Source organism: Salvia miltiorrhiza, unplaced genomic scaffold (genome assembly GCF_028751815.1).
Source record: "Salvia miltiorrhiza cultivar Shanhuang (shh) unplaced genomic scaffold, IMPLAD_Smil_shh original_scaffold_287_1, whole genome shotgun sequence".
Lineage (NCBI taxonomy): Eukaryota > Viridiplantae > Streptophyta > Magnoliopsida > Lamiales > Lamiaceae > Salvia > Salvia miltiorrhiza.
Genome location: NW_026651520.1, coordinates 191,166 through 214,774, shown reverse-complemented (window position 1 = coordinate 214,774; position 23,609 = coordinate 191,166). Strand labels below are relative to the sequence as shown.

The 23,609-nt window shown below is 35.0% G+C and overlaps 1 protein-coding gene and 1 long non-coding RNA gene across 4 annotated transcripts in view; both read left to right on the top strand.

Moving 5' to 3' along the window:
* LOC131003884 (acyl-acyl carrier protein thioesterase TE3, chloroplastic-like) overlaps positions 1-14,313 on the top strand; it is a 32,882-nt gene extending 18,569 nt beyond the window's left edge. The window contains exons 4-5 of the mRNA XM_057930454.1: positions 7,973-8,068; positions 14,203-14,313. Coding sequence (XP_057786437.1) covers positions 7,973-8,068; positions 14,203-14,301 — 195 coding nt within the window. The 3' untranslated portion in view covers positions 14,302-14,313. The remainder of the gene's footprint in view (positions 1-7,972; positions 8,069-14,202) is intronic.
* A 1,993-nt stretch (positions 14,314-16,306) lies between these two features.
* Positions 16,307-18,489, top strand: LOC131003892 (uncharacterized). Of its 3 annotated transcripts, none has more exons than XR_009094842.1 (2): positions 16,307-16,879; positions 17,667-18,489. It is a non-coding gene; the product is annotated as an uncharacterized LOC131003892 (long non-coding RNA). The 3 variants fall into 3 exon arrangements; XR_009094843.1 differs by having other exon boundaries at positions 17,368-18,489; XR_009094844.1 differs by having other exon boundaries at positions 16,307-17,457.
* The last annotated feature ends 5,120 nt before the right edge of the window (positions 18,490-23,609 follow it).

Below are 23,609 nucleotides of genomic sequence, written 5' to 3'. Positions count from 1 at the left end.
AAGAACTATGAAAGAGTGGCTATGCATACGGACCTTAGGGTGAGAAGAGGGTTTAAGAGAGAGGAAGGGGGAGAGTATGTGAGATGGGTGTGAGAAGGGAATATCGAATCAGTGATAGTCGTGAGGAGTAACACTATCGCTTTGCCTGCATAAGGTCTATGTTGAGAAGACTGTATGGGGCAAGAGATGCCGGCGGACAACGAGTGAGGGCTCGTTATTGTTGCCATTATGGGAGGTGTGCAAGATACACGAGATAAGCTTGATAACCAGTTGAAGTAACTATTGGTATTTGTTACCTCAACTTTTATCCTCCCGAAGCTTAGAAGCTTCTTTGCGCCAGGCATTATGATAGAAGACACTCGAATCTCCGGATACAAGTGAGAGAAGAAAGAAGCTTGATTTCGGAGAAGGGTACCAATCTAGTTGAATGGTCCTGTGTAGACCAGGTAGGCGAGCATCATTTTTCCATTCCATGACTTCTTTGTCATTGGTCTCTCTATGGTCGGAACAAGATTTTTTTTTTCTGTAAAAAGAAAGTATTCTCACAGAGAAGTTTGTAGAAGATGTTAGGTTGTGATGAAGAAAAATTTCAAGGCTTAAGGCATTTAAGTACTAAAGAAGTGAGAAAACGACGGGTTGTTCGATTCTTGTGCCTTAAACCAATGTTAAAGAAAAACTTCATGTTCACCATCTCTGCAGGAGACGTGTGCCTCAAAAGTAGAAAGAATCTAATCATTTTATAGTGTCAAATCAGTGAAATTTGCAAGATTTTATTGCAGAGGCAATGAAAAAATGCAGGACTATTTAAATGTTTTATTTTTTAATGTAACTTAAAATACTTATCCAGCAAGGATATTTTCAGTTTCAGTTTCCAACAATCAGTTTAAAACATTTAAAGTAACTTATCAGTTAGAAAAGTGATTTTTATCAAGGTGAGGGCTTATAACTGATTATGCCGAGACAGATGAAGGTTAATGCATAAATTAAGATTACTTACTAGTTGACTGATCATTGTAGTCAGTCGATACCAAGTTTTCAGTTGAACCGTTGAAAGATAGTTCCCCCTTAAAAGAAGATACATCTTCCTAGGTTGCCACGTCATCAATTGAGAAACTATAGTTGACCGATCATCAGTTGTTGAGACTTCAGTAGAGATCTTCTTTTCAGTGCATCGCTTTCTTTGATCAGCTTCAATCTTCAGGATTTAGTAAACTGATGCTTCTACATAGATCATTGAATCTATCTTCCGAAAGTGCTTTGGTCAGCAAATCGGCTCGTTGAATGCTTGTGTGGATCTTCACAACTGAAACATCCTTCTTTTCCACATGATCACGGATGAAGTGATGACGTATCTCGACATGCTTACATCTGGTGTGATGTACTGGATTTTGTGAGATTGTAATAGCACTGGAGCTGTCGCAGTAGATGAGAACTTCTCTTTCTTCAATCCCGTAGTCCTTCAGTTGTTGGACTAGCCATAGAATTTGTGAACAACAACTTCCCGCAGCAACATATTCAGCTTCAGTTGTAGAGGTGGCAACTGAAGTCTGCTTCATTGAAAACCATGAGATAAGTTTGTTGCCTAAGTATTGACAAGTGCCGGAAGTTGATTTCCGATCAATCTTGCATCCTGCAAAATCTGAGTCTGAGTATCCTGAAAGCGTGAAGTTGTCATCAGCTGGATACCAAAGACCTATATTGGGTGTGCCTTTGAGATATCTTAGAATGCGCTTTGCAGCGTCCATGTGAGCTTCTTTGGGATCTGACTGATATCTTGCACAAACTCCAACTGCAAATGTTATATCTAATCTGCTTGTTGTTAGATAAAGTAGTGATCCAATGATTTCTCTATACTTAGTTAATGATACAGATTTTCCTTCAGTTCCTGGATCCACTTTCTAGTTGGTGTTCATAGGAATCTTTACAGACTTCATATGTTGAATGCCAAATTTTTTTATCAGTTCATTGGCATACTTTGACTGATTGATCAGTATCATTTCCTTGGTCTGCTTTCTCAACATATTGCGTTAGATATTCTTTGTAGCCTGTCATGTGCTTCGAGCAGCCACTGTCCAGATACCATGTTTTGATTAAAACTTTAACTTCTTCCTTCTTCTTATGTTTTCTAGTTTTGCCCTGCAAGGAAAAGTCATTTTAGGTACCCAATCAATGTTTGGGTCCTTTAGCGTTAGTGTTTCTTTTGAAACCCAGATCTGCTTCAGTACTGGTCGTGGCACTAATCATTTGCGGTTGACTGATCTTCTGACTGAAGTTGTTGGTACTTCAGTTGGCACATGAGCTTTTATCGGTTGAGCTTTCTTTGTTGAAACCTCCTTCTTGTAGTAGTTATGTGTGTTGTGGACTGGAGGTCTTCTTTGCTTCATTATATATCTCCCTTGAGATACAGGTGTTGATCTTGACTGATGGGGTCTTGACTGATAATGTGGAGCATAGAACTGATTTTTTGTCTGAGTTGAGACTGATAGGGTCCAGTCACATGATGTTGTGAGAGATATTAGACTCGCCTGGACTTGTTGGTGTCTTGTCTCCATGGTTGTTGCTCTCTCCTGAACTGAACAGACTTCAGTTTCTGATTGATCTTGTTCTTCCCCCTGGACTGATGAGAAAGACTTTGTTTCATTGCTCCATTGGCTTGATGTCGTTTCAGTCCGGATATTCCTTCCCCATACTTTGACTGAAAACGGCTTTCTAATTTTTTCAGGAGGATGTACTGATTGGGTGCCTCCTTTGCTCTTCTGTAGCTTTGTGGAGGAGGAACATTCCTGTTCACCATCAGGTTTCTCTTCTCTACTTCTTCCTTCTCATAATTTCTGGAATCTTCTGGTGTATTGTTGTCAAATACTTCAGTTATATCCTGAATCATGATTCATTTTCCCTTATCCGCAGAGATCACCTTTCCTCCAATACTTTTCACTAGGGCTTTTGATGGAAAGTTGTCCATTAATGGAGATTTCTTCATATAGTTCTTGACTGTTTGCTCCAATTTTTTGGTAAGTCTCTTAATTTCATGAGAGGCCTTCTCACATTCTGTGGTTGATTTCTTGAGTTCGGCTTTCAGTTGGTGATTCTCCATTATCAGTTCGTCAAGACAGTTTTCATCTGGATAGTAGATGACTATTTCTTGCTTGAATTAATCTTTATTAATCTCCTCTTCCATTTTCTGATTCTGTTGCATGAAGTTCTCGAACATTGCTCTTAGCTTTCGATGATCAGTCATGAGCTGATCATACTCATCAACTTCATTGTTTGAGTTGCCTCCAGATTCTGAGTTATCTCCTATAAACAACAAGGAGTTATGAGTATTGAGAGTTCTGGAGTACGAGTTTACCTCAGGCCCATTCATTCCGTTGTCGTAGCTGTTGTCTGTATTGTCAGCCACGCTTTCAGCATCCTTGGCCATGATGGCTTGGCTCTCGTCGTCTGAGCTGGTGGAGTTGCAGATTGATGAATCAGTTGCATATTTAGAAGATCCAGCATCTCCAGCTAGCATAGCTTTCTTCTTCACGTACTTGCGATCCCTCTTAGCCTTTAGCTCTTTCCATTCTTCGTGCGATAATTCAAGGCAATCTGATCTGTAGTGCCTTTTTTTTTGCATCCAAAGCATTCTACATCCTTGAGATCTATCGCGGATGATTTCTTTTCTCCGCTCCTGTCTGTGGAGTGTCTGGACTTGTGCTCTCTTTCTTTTCCCTTGAAGTGCTTCTTGTGAAACTTCTTGTATTTGCGAAACTTGGATTCCATTTTGTTGAACCTTTAAGTCAATAAAGCATATTGACTGAAGAAGTTTTCTGGCTTCAGTTCAGTCGGTTCCCTCGACTGCTACTTGCTTTTCTTCGCTGAGGCTTTCATTGCAACTTCTTTTGATGCTGATGGAGTATCTTCGTCTGATCCTCCGACCTTCTTGATTTCTTGATTTATCTTAATATCAAATTCATTTGCCACGAGATCTGAGAAAAGCTTATTAGTTGGAAGCATGTTGAATCCAGGTTTGTTTTGATGAGCAACTGCGTAAATTTGCCATTCGCCTCGCGAAAGTGCTCGCAGAATCTTTAGGTTGATTTCTCGTTGGGTACACTTGTCCTTTGAGATGGATTGAACCTCGTTCAGGATTTGGTTGAATTTGTACTCCATCTCTTCAACTGATTCGTTTTTTAGCATCAGGAAGGTGTCGAACTTTTGACAAGCTATAGATAGCTTATTTTCTTTTAATTCCTCTGATCCGATGCACATTCCTTCGAGAATATCCCACACCTCCTTTGTTGTCTTACATTTGATGATCTTGGTGACGTGTTTGTCTAGGACTGTTTCTGAGATGATACTTTTGGCAAGATTATCCAGCTCATCTTGCTTTCTTTCTTCAGTGGTGAAGTCGGCCTTGGATTTGATCTGGACTTCATCATAAGGATCTTTGTGGTGTCCAGTGGTATCTTCTTGACCACTTCTGTGATGACGATTGGTCCATTAGTGATGACTTCCCACATCCGACAGTGTTGAGCAGTGATGAAGCTTTCCAATCGAAACTTCCATATGTCGTATTTTTCAATACTAAACGTCGGGAGTGATGAGGCTCTGCTGTAGTTAGGTTCTATGGCATAAGGAAAAGAGATATAACAGATAAAGAAGACAAGTAGCACTCAGAAAACAAAAAAGTTTAAAACCCTCTTTAGAAAAGGATCTAGTTCAGTAGAACCGGGTCAAAGTAAATTTTTCTTTCGAACAACCAGCTTTGATACCAATTGTTAGGTCCCAGAGGGTTGTAGAACAAGTGTATGGGGGGGAGGAATACACCTGTTGGCAATTTTTCGAAAACTCTTGTAGATAATTGAAATAGTATCAACTGATACTGAAAGAGTTTGACTGAGGTCAACAAATAAAAATAATTTCAGTTAAGCGATAGAGCTTTGACTCATATCCACAAAGGGCTTCAGTCAGACTTTGAAACAGAGGAGTGTTATCAATCTTACTGATTATCCGAAGATTTATCAGTTAGACTAATAACACTAGCAGCGGAAAACTTAACTTTTGCAATAGCCTTTGATTAACACGTTGTCAGGTTATAGTTTCACTTTGCAATTAATCAGTTTCAGTTATAAACAAATTTGTGCACAAATAAGAAGGTAAAACTGAAAGCGCGCGATAAATGTTAAAGGATTTTTACGTGGTTCGGAACAAGTTCCTACGTCCATGGTCAGTTAAACACATTGACTATCACTCTGGGCTTGTGCTTACGGGTGCACAGCAAACCTTAGACTGAAAATACAATTTTCAGTACCAACACTCTGTACATGTTGGATTTCTCGCTCACTCTTAGCATGCAAAGACACAACAATGCCTTTACTAGCGGGTGGCTAAGATCTCTTGGAGTCAGAACACTGATATGAACTCCTCTCTACTCAAACACTCTTTTCGCTCAGTTGAAAGAAGGTTCGAAGTACCCACTAGATTACAGAGAACAAACTCTCTGTAATCGGGAACTTAGGCTTTGGATATTACAAAGTATTTGCCTAAGAGACTAAGAGAATGTATGAAATCAGTAGACTGATTTTGGCTTTGGATATTCTCTTCTTCGATTCAAAACTTTGAAGGTAGTGAATGGCCGAGTTGCGAATTTGGCAGAGTTTCAGCTTGTGCATTTGAATCGGTGAAGATTGTAGTGTTCCTCGAGCTCTATTTATAGGAGAAGTCTTGAATAGATCCGTTGGTGGAGATGGTCTTCAAGAATTCATCCGTTGTGATAGTAATTTGAATTTGACTGAGGCTTCAATCTTCAAGGTTCCTTAATTTGGTGAAGGACGGCGTCTCAGGTACAGGAGGTAAGGCGCCTCTGAAAAGTTATCACTAAAAAGGAATACTCTGCAGAGAAATGACGATCTTCAATATCTCTGCATTTAATGCGGCTGTACTTGAAAGTGCGTGGCTTCCTCTTTACTCAGGAGATTCAGTCCGAGGAAGAATGTCAACTGATACTTGACTTGAGTATCAGTCCGCTAAATCCATGTGGCTTGCATTATTACTTAAGCCATACCTGATTCTTCAGTAAGCAACTCGATCAGTCAAACATCAGTATTTGACTTGGCATTTTCACAGCTGTCTTCAGTTGAGGTCTTCAGTCTTCAGTCCTCGGTCCTCAGTCCTCTGGTCTTCAGTCTTCAGAACACTAGTTAATCTAGAAAATGAACTCCAACACTTGAGTTCGGAAAGTTCTAGTCTATTACAAAGAAAACCTAAGGATTTTGGTATCATCAAAACTAGGGTTATGATATTTCATTAAGTTCCCAACAAAAGATCATGACAAAAGCTTTAATTTTATTATTTTAGGGTTATTGGCTCTTAAATACACCAACTTTGGGGGTAGTTTGGTTTTGCACATGAACTTTGAAATGTGTAAAAAAAAATACATGAACTTTAATGTTGTTGCAATTTTATCACAAATTCAAATATTAGATATTCAAACTCTATAAAAATCTTATGATTTTCGGGTTTAGAGATGTCTTGTACAATATCGTTGAGAGATGTCCTATACGATGACATTTTTTAAAACGTACGATGAATACACGTCGATATTTTGACTTGCCACATCATCTTTAATTTGAGAAAAAAATGAATTTGTGACATCATATCGCACATCTCTAAAAGATATCATATAAGACATCTCTAAACTCGTAAATCGTAAGATTTTTATGGAGTTCAAATATCTAATATTTGAATTTGTGATAAAAATGCTATAACATTAAAATTCATATATTTTTTACACCTTTTAAAGTTCATGTGCAAAACCAAACTAGCCCCAAAGTTGATGTATTTAGGCGCTAATAACCCATTATTTTATGTAGATACTGAGTTTAAAATGTAAAAAATATATTTATTTAAACTTTAAACTAAGGAAAATTTTCTCTCCCTCTCATCCTTTTTTCTAATAATTCTATTTTTTTTTTTCATTTTTTCGTTTAACTTAATTTATTTTCTCAACTTATTTTTCATTTTCATATATCAGTTTTTATTATTGTAAATTCTTTATTTTCTATATTCAGTTAAATTTATATTTTTATTATATTTATAAATATATATATATATATATATATATATATATATATATATATATATATAGGAATTGGTTCAATTGAGAAGCTCAAATGTGTTGAGAAGTTGAGAAGCAATGTAATAGATGAACATGTTAGTATATTTTGATGAACATGGTAATTAGACACTATATAAATAAATTCTTTGAACATACCAAATACAACTGACGAACATACGAATCTATTTAATTTATTAAAAAATACGTCACCGCCAATGATCGAACCCCAGATCAAACTCGTGTTCATAAAAACTAATTGGCATGTTCATCTATTAAATTGCTTCTCAACTTCTCAACACATTTGAGCTTCTCAATATAACCTAACCCTATATATATATATTAAGAAATATAAAAATATTTCTCGTGCATAGCACGGATGCAAATACTAGTTGATCTTTAAATTACCTGTGTTAGCCCTCAATTATTTATTTATTTTTTTCAAAATGATCAAGTTTGCGATCTTTTATTTGCAATTTATTGAGTATTGCTTTAATAGTTTCTAAATTACCTGTGTTAGCCCTCAATTATTTATTTATTTTTTTCAAAATGATCAAGTTTGCGATCTTTTATTTGCAATTTATTGAGCATTGCTTTAACAGTTTCTAAATTAAATAATTTATGCATTAGTATAGATTGAATAATTAATACTAAGACAATAAATATGTTATTATAGGTGAAAAAACTATTAGTAGTATCTGAATCATACTCACTGAAAAACTATTGTATCTTAAAAAGTCCATTAGTTATTTTTATTTTCTTCTTTTCTTATAACAAAAAAAGGGGGATATCCTTAAAAAACATGGGGATAATTAAGTGTTTTGTTTTTATTTATTTTTTGAATTTTAAATTTTAAATTTTAAATTGTGATTACAGAAGAAAGATAAGTTCTTGTTGAAAGGGAGGATGTATGACTACTCTGCTACCCGGATGTATTTTGAATACTTTATCTTAAAGCTTCCAAATCATGAGGTTCGAGCTTTGTCCCTTTATACTCATATATATTTGTGGAACTTGATTTTTATATTTTCATAGTCTATGGTGTCAAATCCAACCACTTCCTTTCCCCCAATAATAAATAAATAAATAAAAAGACTATGGTTTCAATTTGGTTGAAACGACTTTTTTGTCATATGTATTTATTTGGATTCTGATATCTCATAAATTATTATTGATATCATTAATTTCACAAATTACAAGCTTGTTTTATTTATTTCCCCTTCAATAAATATAACAAATCAAGCTTTGATTTATACGTACTTATTGAAAATAATATCTCAATACCAATTTACGGGGTATTAGAATTAAACTAACTATATAAAACAAAAAGATAACACTAATGTGAATTAAATCGTGACCGATGCTCACAGAAGACACATAACATTTCTCTACATTAATATACCTTAGTAATAGTTCGTATCTTTATATATATAAAAAGCAAAGTAAATGTCAATAAATTTAATTTGAATGGTAATTTTGAAATTGAAAAAATAAGTAGTTATAAAATAAAATTCAAATTCAATTTTTTACTCCACTTAAAAATGAAAACAAGGAAACTGCCGACTAGAATACAAACCGCCAATTAAGTTGTATAATATACTATTATTTAAATTTTTATTTATTTTGTTTTCTTATTTTATAGATAGAATGTGTTTTTCTCATTTTCAAGTAGTTATGTACAATATAAAATATGTAATCTACATCTTGAATGAAAGCTCATGAAATGGCCTTTAATTTGATACGTAAAATGTAAAAAATGGCTTTAAAATAAGCAGGTTATGATAATTTAAAGTTATAATACACAAAATAATCTATATTTATAAAGAATAATATTTTCCTTCAAAATTAAAGAATTAAAATGTTATTTTCCTTGAAACTAGAAACATATTAATACTTTTTCTAATTTTTTTTTCTTAAGCCTAAGATTTTGCTTTTTTTATTATTATTTTTATTTTTTTATGTTTTTAATTAATTTTCTTTTGATACTACTTACACGCTTTATGCTCTTTTTTCTTCCTAATTTTTTATTTATATCATTTCAATTTTCATAGTATGTAATCCCATTTATTTTACATTGAAAAATTGTTAATGGCACACAATGTCACTATTATAAGAAGATAATATTATATTATAATTTATGTCAAGAAGGAAACCATAAAGTTGTCACCTTATAAAAGAATGTTTGCGATTTTTTAAGATAATAATTCATGGATCTATTTTTGTTGAATTGATTAATTATTTGTTTCAATCAATAAATATTAAAATAATTATAAATTAATTATTTAATAAAATTAATTAGGAGCAATTAAATTTTAAAAAATAAAGGGTATTGATCAATTATTTAGCAGTTAATTTGTCAAAATAAGTTGAAAATGAGTGAAGTTTATAAAGTGAAATAAATAAGATTATGTGTAAGATTATTTACATGAAAAAATTATAAAAATGTGTTATCAAATATTATTATTTTTTTAATTTTGATTTTAATTTTCAATATTTATGTCATCATCAAATGAAAGAAAATTAAATTCAAGTTAAATAATCCAATTTTTTTTTCTATCCATACAATTATCTTTGATATGTATAATAAATTAAGTTTGGATATCTGTATATATCTAATAATATTTTGAAAAATATGTGTTTAGATATGGTCTGTGAGGGATCAATATGCTTAATAGCAATTGTTTTCATCGCTTGAATTATGAAGATCTTTAATTGAGTCGTATTTATTTTCGGGCTGTACCAATGAAATTGAGTCGTTCTTTTTTTTAAAAAAAAATTAAAGCTACTTTTTCATTCACTCTATTTTTCATTTTACTTTTTCATTCATTTCTTCACTAAATATTAGCTCCTTAAATCTCGGGCCAAAAGAAACGTCTCACCTTCGATGGGACGAATGAAGTATTATTAATCATCATAAAGTATATGGATAATTTATGTAATGTAAAATCACAATCACCGCGCATCGCGCGGGAGGTACACTATTTCTAATTCAAAAGCAAAAGTAATGAAATTTGACAGCTAAGTAATGAGGAAAGTTTTGGTTAATTAGGTCAATTCCTTTGGTTTGGGTGATAAGGCATAATTAATAAAATAATTCATCTTAATCAAGCATTAGGTTTGCATGATTGAGTCTGTGATTGATAACTTGGTCCACATCTAATCATTCAAATGAGTGATTATTTATCACTCCAAAGTTGAATGGATTATTTAATCACTCTTCTAATCTGATAAATCTTATTAATCATATCTATCACATCTACCAAATCACACGTCTCATCTCCACGGTGTTAGACTTTCGAACTAATTAAATAATTTGGACCAAAAAAAAAATCGGAACCCTCATTCTTTTGCTCAATTTGAACCTAACCCTTTGATTTTAAGTTGGTATGACATCCCAATAAAATATCACTAGATAAACATACTAACCTTATTCATGTCCAATCATGTTATATACGATCTTTCTTCGACAGATGCCTATATATATATATATATATATATATATATATATATATATATATATATATATATATAGGGTTGAGTTCAACAGAGAATTATCTTTTTCGAGAGAACGAACAAATCTATATATTTTACGAACAGATCAACATAAGTAATGAACAGACGTATTTAATAAAAATATAGAAAAACTCGCCACCAGCAGGATTCGAACCCGGGGCAAATTGTTGTTCATGCGGTACATTGATCTGTTCATTAAAACTATAGATCTGTTCGTTTTTATTTTGCGAATTCTCTATTCTCCACAATATTTAGCTTCTCTGTTGAACCCTTCTCATATATATATATATATATATATATATATATATATATATATATATAGGGGAAGACTAAAATAAAAACGCTTCTTAAAATATAAATTAGGAACCATTTTCAGCCCTTAGATCATCAAGATCTACGGTTGATTCATCACCTTGTTGGATAAATTCATGGTCCTGAGTTCGAATTCCAAAGGTAGCAAAAAATTATTTTTCGCAATTCATACCTTTATACAATTTATTCGTGCGTGTTATACATAAAATTCATGCATTTTTGCTGGTTCGTAATTCTTAAAATAAGGGTGGTTTATTGAATGCTGGAATGGAAATTTTATTAAAAAGAAAAGGAAAAAAGAGAGACCAGAAACATAAGGAAACAAGCAAAATAACCCGCAAGAAACCCCGGGTAACCAAAAAAGAAACGAAGACTAAGAGAATATTTTAAGCGGGTCGCCCTCGTCTAAAACATCGTCCTCTTCATCGTCCAACCAATCGCCCCATTTTTTCTTCATTTTTGAAGAGGCCACAACCGACATAGCATGGGCTGCATCGGTAGAGTTAGAGGAGTTGATCACAAAGTTTTGCAGTATCTGTCCTCCAGACTGAGCAAACTTCACTTTATTCAGGAACTCCACAGGCGAAGAAGTGTCAAGACCAGGGCCATGCATATCATCACTGCGTGCTGAATTTTGGAAATCCGAAGACATGCCATTGATTATGAAACGACGGAGCCTGTGCTTGATAGAAGAATCAGAAACTCTCCCCTTCTTGGTGATAGCCCCTTTCGGACGCCCTCGTGTACGAGAAATGGGTCTTGTCGTCCCAGTCAAAGTTAGCACAGCGTTGTTGTCAGTCATAACAGCAAGCGGCTGAACAACCAGAGGTGCAGAAGTCCTCTTGTGTTCCTGCTCAACTATCTCAATTTGGCTCTTTTCGTCATCTGAACCAGACTGTTCTATATCCTTTCTACCCTGACTGTCCTGAGGGATGCAAGCATCTGAAGCTCGGCCTCCATCAGAAGGCGGCTTGTCCATGTTATCATCACCATCAAGAGAAACCAACACAGCAAAGGGATTGGATGAGGTAGGATCTGAAGACTGTCCAATCTCAGCTAAAGCTTGTGCAGCCCTTGCTGGAGATTCCTGATTTCCGGTGTAGGGACGAGGATCAACCCTATGGTCATCCACCTTGTAGTGAACACGTTCCCGGCCCTGATGTTCCGAAAAGCCCATCGTGGTCGTTTTACTCTTTCTGCATTGGTTAGCAGTATGTCCCACAACATTGCAAACGGAGCAGTAAAAAGGCAAATTCTCATATCGAAACTTGACAGTAAAGTCAGTGTCGCCACACTTAATATCTAAAGCCTCAGGAATATCAGCCGAAACATCTAACTCAACAAGAATTCTAGCAAAGTGACCCACATGAGCCTGTGCAGACTGACCATCAATCAAGATAGGCATTCCCACTTCTCGTGCGACCCCGGAAAGAACCTCTGGGTGCCAATATTCATGCGGCAAGTTAAATATTCTAATCCATACCTGAACAAGGGTAGAAGACGTTTTGTAGGGATCAAAATTCGGCACCCAAGCCTGGAGATGTAGTATACCTGAGCGTAGACGCCAAGTCGTTTTAGTGAAAGCCGCTGCCTTATCCTCGTCGGTTGTGAAATTAAAAGTGAAGAAACCTTTTCCGAGAGGATGAATTGACCAACCGGCAGACGGTTTCCAAAGCTGCTGAAGTTCCTCCCAAAGATCCGCTGCAAACCGAGGTGAATCACCTTTGCGGAGGATCAGTCGGCCGTGAACCGCATGGGCGAAACGCCAGACTTGTCGTTGGTGGAAAGAAGGGTCCAAAACAAGGCAACGCTTGAGATCCACCAACTCCGGCCGGAGGATTGAATAGTCATGAGCGGGGACGTCCCTAGGTTTGGAAACTTGCTTGGTCGGACTGCCATCCCTAGCCTTCAGCTTATCTGCAAAAGAGGCATTCGGCTGAGGAGGAGGCGACACCTTCGGACCAGACGGGGGGGCCATCGAAGGGTTCGGAAGAGCAGCAACACCCGAACTTCGATCCAGAGGAGCGGTCTTGGAGTTCTCTCCTACAACGAAGGATGAACGAGGAGTATTTGGGAGAAAATTTGTAGAGACGACCGGCAGGTTGAGCGCACCTCTGTCGCCCGGTGAACTGAGACCACCGGAAGCCAAAGATGGCGGCGGGAACCAACCAACGCTGGAGGGGCCATTGCCGCCGTTTGACGCCATCGGAATCAGCGGCGTGAGGTTCGGCTCCTCCGCCAAGGCTCGCAGCCACCACTATGTGAATCTACCTGCCGTCGCCCCCGCCTCCGTCTCAGTCGCGAATCGGTCCAGATTCCGCCGTTAGAAGAGGGCAGATCGGGCGAAGAGCTCGCGAGGAAGAGGTGGAGCACGCGAGGAAGAAGCTCGCAGCAGCTGCTGCTGCGCCGCTGTGAAGAGTGCACAGCAGCAACGGCCAGGCTGCGGTTCTTCAGCGGACGAGCAGCAGATGCGGCGGCGCGGCTGGCGTCGCTGCTGTCAATCCGCGGCGAGGTTGCTCCGAGCGCGGATGGCGGGCTGACGGGTAGTCAACGCCGGGCTTGTGCTGATTGCTTCGGTTGATAGAGAGAGAGAGAGAGTTGAGGCAGAGGTGTTGCTGTCACGGCGGCAACAATTCTCGCCGTTAGAAGAGAGAGGGACGACGGCGGTGGAGGCTGCCGCCTGTTGCGAGATCGGGTCAAAATTGGAACAGGAGAAATCGCCCAATCTCAGACTCTCCTCAGGGTGGTTTATTGAATAACCGCCCCCTATATATATATATATATACAAAGAGAGAGAGAGAGAGAGAGAGAGAGAAATGTTCAATTAAGAAATTAAATAGTTTGCGAAATTACGAAACATTGAACATATCAATAATTTTGATAAACATAAGTATTTGTTGAAAATCTCGCACTCCAAGATTCAAACCCCAAATCAAAATACTTGTTCAATAAAATTATTGACATGTTAATCAAAATCATTGATCTATTTAACGTTTCGCAATTTCACAAAATATTTAATTTCCCAATGGAACCTAACCCTATATATATGTGTGTGTATATATATATATATTCATATAAACATCAAAGCAAATGTACATAATTCATGTCTCGAACCTTAGTATTGTTTTTATAAAAAATTTCCTCAACATATTTTTATTTGAAAAATATCCCAAGCAAATTATATGTAGGTTGTCATGCATGATTAGCATTTGAAAATTGTGATATATATTAAGTGATGTGTTAAATTAAATTACATTTTTCCCCTCTGATTGTGTGTGTAGCCCATTCTCGAGAGTAAAGCCACTGGGGTTGTGCTTGATAAGAATTTGCGTCCAGTTCGTATTCCTCCACTAATCGCATCTAGAATCCATCAGTTCTGACTCAAGGGAAACAAAAGAGATAATTATGCTAAACTTGTTGTAGATTCTTGTTTATGATTTTCTATATAAAGTTGAAGAGTCAATGGAATCATATACTAATCTTTTATCTTTATCTTTTTATATATAAAAAACAAAATAAATGTAATTTAATTCAATTGCAAGGATATAATTGGAATTGGAGTGATAAAATTATAAATAAGAAAACCGCCAACTATCATGTGTTGAATTGGCAAATATTGAACAGTTGTATTCCAAACCCGCATTTTTTACAAAACCGCATCTAATTGACATAATATGAACTTTACAAATGGTCAAGAACAATTGAGTTCCAAATATTTTTAATTTTCGTTTTTTTTCAATTCTATTTTTTTAAATTACATATGTTTTATATATTAAAATTATTAATAGAATATTGCGTAACTATGCTAAAACATTAAATGGTCAAGAACAATACACATGCATAAAAGAATTATATTTGTGTCTATATATATATATATATAATTATATATTTTATTTATTTGTTTTACATATTGAAAAAATATTAATAGGAAATTATGTAATTATTATAAATTGATAACATATATACTATATAATATATTTTGTTTTAAGAACTATTAACTCAATAATTTCCATCTAACTAATTAATTGATTATTAATTAATTCTTAAAATTTTATATTTCCATGTACTTTCTCACTACTCTCATCCAAATAATTAAATCTTACTATATAAATTAGAAAAGTGAATAATTCCTTTTTCAAAATAGGGATAGTATAATAATAATTATCAACTAATATATATTCTCTTTAAAATTCTAAAGCCAGATATTAATTAATATCAGCTGATGTATTTTTACAAAAAGCGTGTAAAATATTTTGATTTTTTTTATTCTTTATACAGAACACATATTTTATATGATAAATCTTATTAAATTTGTATAATTATAAAAACTCCTTATATAAGTGATATTATATCTATATAGACACATGTTATTTTTTTATGAATTGCTTAAGTTATATTGAAATATTTTAGATCACTTTGCAAATAGTAAATTTGGTATCAAATTTTAATTTTATTATTTTATTTTAATATTATACATATATATTCACAATTTACGTGATGAGGATGAAATTAAACACTTAAAATATTCAATTATGACTTCAGTGAAAATGTGAAACATGAAGAAAAAGTCACAGATATGAGGTTAAAGGGGAATAAGAATAAAAGTAGAAAGCGAGAGATTTCTATTCTGACTACAGAGACGCAGATTTGAAACACGTGACAACCAACGATTTGCACTTCTCAAATGTTATTATTTGGATGTTGAAACCAAGTTAAATGGATCTTGGTATTGTATCTCAACAATAGATCAATTATAAACAAGTCCTTTCATACGAGGAAATCAAATAAACAAATGATATTTTCTTTTCTAAGTTTTTTAAACACTCAATTTCTTAGTTCTTAGCTCGATTTTCTTCATTTTTTCATAAATTTGTTGTTGAGCTTAAATAAAGCTCAACTCTACATTACGCGAGTCTAAAATTCACATTCACCGCGCATAGCGCGGGGGTATACTAGTATATATGAAAAGCAAAGTAAATGTAAATAATTTCAATTGCAAGGATATAATTGGAATTGAGTGACAAAAATTAAAACCAATTTTTATCGCTGATTCCATTTCCCAATAAAACCGCATCACTATTTATCTTTTGCTTTCTAAATGATATAAGCATAACTTATTGTTTTTATTTAATTAAAATATAAGTTTGTTAATTAATCAACTTGTATTTGTAGGGCCGCCAGTTACATTTTTTTAATAACAAAATTGATTAGTATATCTTTAAACAAACTCAACAAATTTAATATTACCAATATTAATATAATTGACTCTTTTAAACAATAATATTAAATAATTGAACTTTTAAAGTGTTGTCAATTACTACCTCTCAAAACAAATTGAACTAATCAAATATATAATACGGTTAAGGAATCCTGCGCTCTCCTTAATCCAGGGTCCTACGTGGCATGTCTAAGAATTCACCATTCAAAATCCCTGCAATTCTAGAGTCTCTAGCTCAATTCTCTATCGCTGACGTGGCAATATAATTCCACGTAAGTTATTTATATTATTCTCACTTTAATTAAACTATTTTATTTATATTATACACCACATAACACAAATCGACAGCTTCTCCACTCAAGTGGATCACTCATAGGATTTCTTCCCTTCCCCATTAGAATCTTAAACCCTAATCCATGGCGCTTTCAGAGAAGAAGAATATGCGTCATCGTCGTCATCGATTCTACTCGGTAACGAAATCGACCGGGTGATGAAATCTGCGATTCGCTTCGCCGTGCCGGCCACCGTCGTTATCGAGATGTGCCACCTCTCCCTTTACCTACTGCTCAAGCCCCAATTCGTCCCAAATCTGCAAAGGTGACACACGAAGGTGTTGGGTCGCACACGCACATATTCGGCCTTCATCTTCCCCTATGCGATCTGCCACCTCCCTTCCCCCACCGCGATTGGCCGCGTCGGCACCCTCCGCGATCTGCGGTGATTCTTCCTACGCAGCTATGGTAAGAATTAATTAGTTTCCTCATTTAATTCCTACACAGCCATTGTAAATATAGAATGATTATAGTAAACTTTAGAAATAAATTTTTTTATTAAGTAATTGTGCAAATGAAATCTTTCCATCTTGATAATTGTTTATATGGCAATAGAATTTTTTGCCATCTCTCCAAGCAACTATCTTCTTAAAATTTGCCAAATATCACATCATATATATGCTTTAACTATATAAAGATAGTCATAGCACATGATTTTCACATAAACTGAAGCTAGAATTACGACTAACAATTTACTCCTTCGATTTTCTCTCTTCGGTGATATTTGGGTCGAATTCCTTGGTGAGCTCCACTCTTCATGTTTGCTAGAAATCAGTTCTTTTAGTTCTGCATACCATATGTTTGATAAAATGCTTGAGAGAACCATGGGATTTTTTTCTTCTTCACTTTCTGGAGATTATCTCTTGCTGATTCTTTTCTTCTTCTTTTTGTTGCAGGGATTAAAATAATAATCAAAGTAGGAGCTTGAGATTAAATTCTGCCCTTTTTGTCGCTCAAATACAACTTTTAAGTAGACGTTCTGTCATGTATCAATCAATTGGATTCTTTTTGATTGATCAATTCAAGAATTTATTTGAAAATTCTAAACAAATCTTGAATGTTTGATTTTTTTTTGTATGTTATTGTTAGTAACACATAGAAATATTGTAATAGATCTCTGTACTGTTATTATCTATCATGCTATAATTATTCTGTTTCAATGATTTTTAATGAATATGTTGTCTTCAATGTGCAGGCATTTGTGAGTGGTCTAATCAAACATTTTTCAGTAGCACCTACACCAGAAATCAAATCAGAAGGTGTGTGAGCTTGGATTTACTGTCGGAATTTTGTGTCCATTTTTGTTAGTGGGTTCCTTTTAACTAAATTTTTTCTTAAATTTGTTGCTCATGTTGATCATGGGACAACCACTCTCTCGTGGATGTTATGTTAAGGCATTCCAAGGTACATGTTCTTGGGGTCTTGCTGAGGACTAATTTGTCGTAATTTATTAGTAATTTATAGTCGAATGTTGTAGCTTAGTTTCAATATTTGTTTTTCGAGATTAAGTTATGTATGAGAGGCTCCCAGTAGAAAGGTATTATGTGAATGTGGAATGATGAATGTTGTCTCCTGTTGCGTTTGTGCGGGTTTTTTCGGGACAACCAATTTATACAGGATTGGATAATGGATTCTAATGAGTAGCTTGGCGGCGATTGAGATAAGGCAAGAGGCGATCATTGAGGAAGGCGAAATCTGCTCCGATGTTGGTGGACGCGATGGAGGATGGGAGAAACAAAGGGCCGTGCTTTCTCTCCGTCCTCAATCGTGCACATCTAATATTATGCGTTCTCAGATTGACCTTATTTGGCAGTATTTATTTGGGATCTTGGATAATTTTGCTATCATTCAAACAATTTGCCCAAATTTTATTTTATTACTTAGTTCATTCTGCTACCAGATCAATCTCAAAGCCTTTGAACGTGTAATTTAATTTTTTATTGTGTCAAATGTTGTCTATCAAATTATCAGCTCGATCTCACAGGGTTTCCATGGTTTCAACTATCCATTCTCCATCAGTGTAGAATTTCCTAATTTGTATTATGTATTTCATTGTGTGTATGTGTTTAGGGGCATCTGAGATCAAGACATTCAAATAGCCAACTTCTCGTGGGAGATTATTCAATGATTTTTATTTGTATTCTTCATTTTTAATTGATCTACATTTGTGGTACTTTAAAGGAATTGCATGATGACAAATTATCATCGATTGTTTTATTCGCATTAATTTCTTATTCTTTCAAGCGTGTTAGCTTATTTTTTTTTCTATTTAATAGCTTAGCTTTTTTTTTATTTCTGGCTATTCTTAGTTTATTTTTTTTATTTTCTATTTTTTGCATTAAATTTGTTACTTTTACTCTAAAGATTGGTTGGTAAGCCTTAATTAAATATAAAATTTATACAGTACATGTTCTCTGCTTAAAACAAATCTATACACGTTCATTTGTAATTCTACAAACTAAAGTATACTCGGTATTGACACTATAGTCAGTATTCTCTAAAATTTGTTGTAGTTTCGTGGTGATTTATTTGTTGAGTGGTTGATTGCATTTGTTGGGTGATTGATTGCAAGACGTCGACTTCGAGAAACAGTAACGCTCCTACCTCTCAAACCTCGATGGATATCCGACAGGTAGTGGGTGGCGGGTATTCGACGGGTAGCGGGTGACGGATATTTGACGGGTAGCTGGTGATGGGTATTTGACGGGTAGCAGGTGGCGGGTATCCGTAGGTTGTGGATATGGGTGGCAAATAGTAGTGTACAAAAAGTTGAATTTTTCTCTAAAATTTATTGCAGTTTCGTGGTGATTTATTTGTTGGGTGGTTTATTGCATTTGTTGGATTGTTGATTGCATGATGTCCACGCCAAAAAGCAGCAGCGCCCCTACCTCTCAAGCCTCAGCGGGTATTCGACGAGAAGTGGGTGGCGGGTATTCGACGGGTAGCGGGTGGCGGGTATCTGCGGGTCACGGATATGGATGGCAAATTATTTTTTGAAATATACGTTTCGGAACGTATATGTATGTCATGTTAACACTTATTTTATTGAATAATATTCATTATTTATAAATATATTATGAAATGAATGTTCACTCTTTTTTTTTTTTTATAAATTATAACATCAAATAAATCCCGTCGAATTTCGACGGGTTACACACTAGTTAATAGTAAATGAATTTTTACTGAACTAATTCAATCTGAATAAATTTCAATTTCAAAGATATAAATGAAATTTTTGAAAAAAATACCACTACTCTAATTGTCTAATACCAATTACCGAAAATGTTAAAAAAGAAACTGATTTTTTAAATTTCTTTGAAAGAAAAATTTATTTCTATCCATTTTTTGGATGTTATTTAAGTTTTGTGCTTCTTAAAATTTATTTTTTAATTATAATATTTTAATTTTTTAAATTGTGTATTCATATTTTTTTTTTGAAAAATAACTGGATTGTGTAATTTTAATTTGTTTTCTTTATTATTTTACACAGAACATGTCTTATTTTTTTGTGTGGTTTCATCTTAGATAATATATATATATATATATATATATATGTGTGTGTGTGTGTGTGTGTGTGTGTGTGTGTGTTATTTTTTATTTAAATTACATTGGTTATATTAAAATATTAGATCACTTTGCAAAAAATAAATTTGATATCAGAATTTAATTTTATTAATTTATATTAATATTATAAAACATATATATGCACATTTTGCGCGAGTATTATTTTATTAATTTTAATTTTAATTTTAAATATTTATTTCATCATTACATGAATGAAAATTCAATTCAATATTAAATAATCCAATTTTTATTGAATAAAAAGTTAGAAGAGATAAAGAAAATAATTCATAATTGAATTTGTTCATAATTGTTGTTGATTTTTAAAAATGACAACTCTTTTATTTTCTATTAATGTGTTTTTATCCATACAATTATCTTTGATAGATACTATTAAAGTATTAAAATAAGTTCAATATTATTATGCGTTTATTAAAATTTCAAAATATGTGTTGAGATATGTTCTGGGATAAATAAGGTAAATTCATGGCTTTATTGAACTAATTATTGGTCGAGGATTCAAAGGTCATAGGCTGCAAAAATTTACTATTACTTTTTTGTAATTCATCATTTTTCACAATAAAGTTATAATGTTACATATCGAATTCATAGTCAATTTATTTTATATTTGTTGGGAACCTTGTGGAATATCCTATCCTTGTTTTGATGATACCAAAATTCATAGGCCTTAATTGTAATAGACTAGAACAGTTTTTGAACTCAAGTGTTAGAGTTCGTTTCTAGTTTAGTATGCGGTTCTGAAGACTGAAGACTGAAGATTGAAGGACGAAGGACGAAGGACTGAAGACTGAAGACTGAAGATACTAACTGAAATATCAGTTGAAGAATCAGTTTGGAACTGATTACTTAATGCGTGCCACAGACTGATACTAAAGTCAAGTATCAGTTGATCATTCTTCCTCGGACTGATCTTCCAACGTTCAAAGGAAGCCACGTACTCACAAGAGTACAGCCGCATTAAATGCAGAGATCTCAGGATCTTATCTCTGCAGAGGTCATTTCTATTTGGTGGTTACTTTATCAGAGACGTCACATCTCATGTCCCTCAAGAGAGCCGTTTCCACCAGACATGGAACCTCGAAGATTGAAGCCTCAGCCCAAATTCGAATTGTTCTCTAACGGAAGAAATCTTGAGGACGTTCTACGCCAACGGATCTATTCAAGAGTTCTCCTATAAATAGCGCTCGAGGATCAATTTTAATCTTCACCGATTCAACGAAATAAGCTGAAGCTCTGCCGAAATTGCTACTCAGCCTAAAGCTTAATCTCCCCAAAGCTTGAATCGAATAAGAGAATTTCAAAGCCAAAATCAGTCACTACTGATTACATACATTCTCTTAGACCTTAGGCAAACCTCTGTTCACCCAGAAGCCAAGGTCAAACTTGCTACAAAGAACTTGTTCTTTGCAGTATAGTTGGCACTCGTTCAAACCTCCTCCCAAAAGAGTGTTTGAGTGATTCGGAGTTCAGGAAGGCACTCTGACTCTGTGAGTCTTAGCGCGGGTTGTGCTAAGCAAGAGAAATCCGACGCGAGTGAAGCGTGGGTACTGAAGAAGGGTTTACTGAAGAAGGGTTTTCTTCAGTGGTACGGTTGTGTGCACCCGGCAAGCACACGGTTTGGTTTGCAGTGCACCTGTTAAGCACTTGCGGAGTGGATTGTTGGTCTGATCAACCGACTGTGGATGTAGAAAAGGGTTTTTCCGAACTACGTAAAAGTCTCTGTGTTGTTTACAGCTTTCAGTTTTACATTCCTACTTGTGTTGTTTCAATTGATAAACTGAATACTGATTAACTGCAAAGAGAAACCTAAGACCAACAACGTGCTCAACCGAGGCTATTGCGAAACTAAGTTTAATTTCCGCTGCGTATGATATCAGTCTGACTGATCTATCTTTTGATAGTCAGGAAGAGTGTTATCATCTCTGTTTTAGCAAACACGACTGAAGCCCATAAGTGCATCAGTTAAGTTCCAGTAACTTAACTGATAACTCCTTACTGAAGAGCGTTCAGTATCAGTCGTCAACCATGTTTGGTCAAAACTGTTTTCAGTAAACAAGTCCTTTCATACGAGGAAATCAAATAAACAAATGATATTTTCTTTTCTAAGTTTTTTAAACACTCAATTTCTTAGTTCTTAGCTCGATTTTCTTCATTTTTTCATAGATTTGTTGTTGAGCTTAAATAAAGCTCAACTCTACATTACGCGAGTCTAAAATTCACATTCACCGCGCATAGCGCGGGGGGTATACTAGTATATATGAAAAGCAAAGTAAATGTAAATAATTTCAATTGCAAGGATATAATTGGAATTGAGTGACAAAAATTAAAACCAATTTTAATCGCTGATTCCATTCCCCAATAAAACCGCATCACTATTTATCTTTTGCTTTCTAAATGATATAAGCATAACTTATTGTTTTTATTTAATTAAAATATAAGTTTGTTAATTAATCAACTTGTATTTGTGATATGAACTTGAGCTCGCTAGATCTCTAGATCTGGAATCAAGAACTGAATTAAAGATAACGAGAACTGAAATAACGATAAAGGGTGGAATTTTATCCCAAAACCCCTGAATCTATTCTACGTCGTTTCTAGAGAGCGGATCCCTAACCCCAACGTATGAATGATGCAGCAACTCGGGGATGCTGAATGACACACGACGAGGGATGATGAACCCGCCGATACGCCGATAGGTTGGATTTGCTTGGGCAAAATCCAGGAAGAACTCGAAGTTCTCAAGAGAGAATAATCTCACAAATTTCATATATCATCAAAGTTGTTCTTTTTGTTCCATACAGCCGCCATATATATAGGCAAAATAAAACCCTAATCTAAAGAAGGAAATAACGAAAACAAAGGAAACCCTAATGTAAAGAAGGAAAAATAACGAAAACAAAGAAACAAATAAACTTGCTCAGCAAGTTTTGACAACTTGGGCGAGAACGCCAGCCTGGAAGACGCCCCTCTGGAAACGCCCGCTCCTCTACTCTGGGAATTCCGCTCTGCTCTGACAATTCCGCTCCTCTGCTCTGGAAAGCCCGCTCTTTGATTTCTCTGCTCGGGCAGACTCGACTTGATTTCTCTGCTCGGGCAGACTCGACTTGATTTCTCTGCTCGGGCAGACTCGACGTGATTTCTCTGGCGGGACGATTCCTCTGGCGGAAACCTGGAGCTCTGATACCAACTGATATGAACTTGAGCTCGCTAGATCTCTAGATCTGGAATCGAGAACTGAATTAAAGATAACGAGAACTGAAATAACGATAAAGGGTGGAATTTTATCCCAAAACCCCTGAATCTATTCTACGTCGTTTCTAGAGAGCGGATCCCTAACCCCAACGTATGAATGATGCAGCAACTCGGGGACGCTGAATGACACACGACGAGGGATGATGAACCCGCCGATACGCCGATAGGTTGGATTTGCTTGGGCAAAATCCAGGAAGAACTCGAAGTTCTCAAGAGAGAATAATCTCACAAATTTCATATATCATCAAAGTTGTTCTTTTTGTTCCATACAGCCGCCATATATATAGGCAAAATAAAACCCCAA